The 3109-nt window shown below is 35.4% G+C and overlaps 1 protein-coding gene across 1 annotated transcript; it reads right to left on the bottom strand.

Moving 5' to 3' along the window:
* Nucleotides 1-947: 947 nt before the first annotated feature.
* Nucleotides 948-1934, bottom strand: LOC116894526 (vomeronasal type-1 receptor 4-like). Its single transcript, XM_032896225.1, has one exon. The coding sequence runs from the start codon at nucleotides 1932-1934 to the stop codon at nucleotides 948-950; it is 987 nt and encodes a 328-aa protein (XP_032752116.1).
* Between the last annotated feature and the right edge of the window lie 1175 nt (nucleotides 1935-3109).

The following is a 3109-nucleotide window of genomic DNA, read 5'->3' as shown; positions in this document are numbered from 1 at the left end:
TGGCAACCTACGGCTTCTGAGATAAGCATAATAGTCTGTATAGGATAACCCCAATAAACACTCAAAGAGACAGGGATACAGGGACGTCCTATATGCCTTTTACAACATCCTTACTACTTGGACTTCCTCCAACACCATACCCGGTCCACCCTTTTCCATTTCCCCATATAATAAAATGGCAAGTAGTCTTCTGAAATTATGCAAATATATCATGAACATAAATATTTTAGGACTTGCATACACGTATATGGATCCAAATAACTATGCATGTAAGTACATATGAATGCACATATATGTATATGTATACATATGTATCTTTGTTGAGCAAGAGGTCAGACTTTTACATCAATTGTGGCATATATTAATGTATCTTCTCATGATTAATTATGCATCTCAAAGTTTGGAATCATGTCCATAGAAATATAACTTTTATTAAAAGATCATTTTATTTATAGTTTAAAATCACATGAATGGGTGTCAGGTTGACAGTATGTCCTAGTAATGGTTACTCTTCACTGTGTGTTTCAGAGAACTTCAGTGAAGTGCAGAAGATTCACTTTGAATCTAGTTGATGTCCTCCTATAGGCTGGTATAGAGACTTAATGAATATTACCCCACCTTAAAAATTGAAAGTAAAAGACAACAGCTTGGAACTGTAGTTCCAGTGGATTGAACACACTCTTCTTTTCTCTGTGGGCAGCAGGCATGCATTTTGTTTGTATATATAGATCCAGGCACACACACACACACACACACACACACACACACACACACACACACAAAACCTAAAATTTAAAAATAGTATCAAAAACTTCGTTCTGGAGACATGGCTTGGTGCTTGGAATCACTGAGTGCTTTCCCAAAGTTCCCAGGTCTTATTTTCATCATACAGGGGTGACTCAAAGCTAACAATAACTTCAACCCTAAGGAGTACAACTTGGGGGAAGCTATCTCTTAACAGAGCAGGGTAAAAGCAGGCTGAAAATAGGCTTAATGTTGATGAGAAGAACAAAGGGACAAAATATGGGAAAACATATTTCTAGGAATGTAAATACACTTATTCCCCATAGCATTGGATATTTAGAGTAGGTTGTAAAGATAACCACAATAGAAGAGAATGAGTAAGAGACGACAAATGTGCACACCAGGATGAGGATTGTTTGAGTGGCTCTGTTTTCTGGTGATTGTTTTAGAAAATATTGACCATTATGAATATGTTTGACTTGTCTCTTGTGTCTGTAGAGTATACTCATCATGGAGACACTTGAGCAGGCCATGAGACCCAGGCACAGTCCATCAGAGAAACATAGTAACAACATATACAGTGCAGTTGCAAAATTGCCTGAAGCAAACCATGAGCAGTACCCATAACTCACCACATTAGTTACATTTTTCTTGTAACTGGGGCCTGACACTCTTGCTGGAGTCACGATGTTTAGAAGCACATGTACAAGCCAACTGACTGAACAGGAAGGACCAATGTACTTGATGACTCTGTGTTTAAACATTATCCACCTGGAGTTATTAGGGCTGATTGTGATTGCTTGGAAGCAACTCAGTAGGGACATTGCATAAAGGGACATCCCCCTTGTTATTCTGTATATATACACTATCAGTTTGCATGCAATGTCATCCAGGAAATTTTTAAATCCATAATCTGCCAGTGTCTGCGGAATACCTCTTGAGATGATAGACAAGCAGTTGGCAAATGTCAAGTGCTGAATAATCAGGTCTTTGGGCATTAAACTCTTTCCAGTGAACAACAAAATCACATAATAAAATAGTATAGAAGAATTGCCAAGCATCCCCACTGTAATCTGGGAGAAGAGAAAAATTCCCATTGCAACATTTTCAGAAGCCATTTTTGTATCTAGGAAGAAAGTAAATCCATTGTTATGGCCACAAGTCCCTAGAAATACATTGTCAGTGTGCATTTTAATGATGTTAGTTAAACTACATTTTTACATTTATCTAGATCACCTGTTGAAGAACGTTCAAAGCTTTGCTATTTGCTAAAGTAAATAGTCCTTATCATTTAAATGGAAGGTTTTGGATATGTTTACTGAAAAAATAATGTTTTCTGGACAAGATGTTGCATGACCTTAAGCATAGCAATCAGGAGATAGAGGCAGACAGACATTTGGATTTAAGAATAATCAAGTTTGCAGAGGTATTTCCAGGACATCCAGGGCTAAACAAAGTGAAACTATTTCTTCAAAAGCACAAATAAATAATTAGTGTTCTCACTGTTTTTGACTAAACACAATGATCTGGGGTCAATTTTGTAAAAGAAAAAGAATTTTTAGTATCTGCCATTGTTTCTGAAATTTCTTAAAATTTGGTCTGTTTCTTTGTATTTAAATTGTAAGTATTATACCCCAAGATCTGGTTGTCCTCAAGGATGAGAGAATCCTCTTGTATACCTAGTAATGGCTCAGAAGAAATAGCATATATCAGGGTTATTGCAGGGAGTAGACATACTGCAGTATTGAAGGTAGATATCTGCCCAACACTAATGTTGATTGAGGCATATTGTAAATATAAAATTTTGTGTCCTTTATCTGGGAACTGAATGGTCAAGGTGCATTAGAAACCCCTTACTGATATTAAATATTTTGTTCAACAGAAATTCACAAAAATCAGAAGTCAAAATTCATCAGTAAAAATTGAAAATACCATTTAGAAAGAGTGTTTAAATATTCAGTACATATAAATCATATTTTATGAGAGATTTTTAATGAGATTTTTAATATTTATTTGGTTTCTAATTACGTATGTTCTGGGGGGTTGGCATTTGAGTGGAAGTGCCAACAGGTTCAGGTTTTTGAGGTCTTCTACAGCTGGTTTTGAGCCACAGACAGGAGCAAGGAATTGAACTCAAATCTAAATAGATACTGAAACTCTTAAAATCTGGTTTATCCCTCTCTTGTACAAAAATATTTGAAACTATATTTTTAAAAAAATGTAAAATATAAAACAAATGAGAGATGGATTCAAGATAAATAAATATCCTATAAACAATTCAGATGTACAAGATGCGTGCAGAATAATGATTAACATCACAAATAATTAAGGTAATACATTTAGGCTGTGTAAACCAAAGCTGCGA

Source organism: Rattus rattus, chromosome 2 (genome assembly GCF_011064425.1).
Source record: "Rattus rattus isolate New Zealand chromosome 2, Rrattus_CSIRO_v1, whole genome shotgun sequence".
Classification (NCBI taxonomy): Eukaryota; Metazoa; Chordata; class Mammalia; order Rodentia; family Muridae; genus Rattus; species Rattus rattus.
The sequence above is the reverse complement of the archived record's forward strand: the minus strand, read 5'-3'. Positions and strand labels throughout refer to the sequence as shown.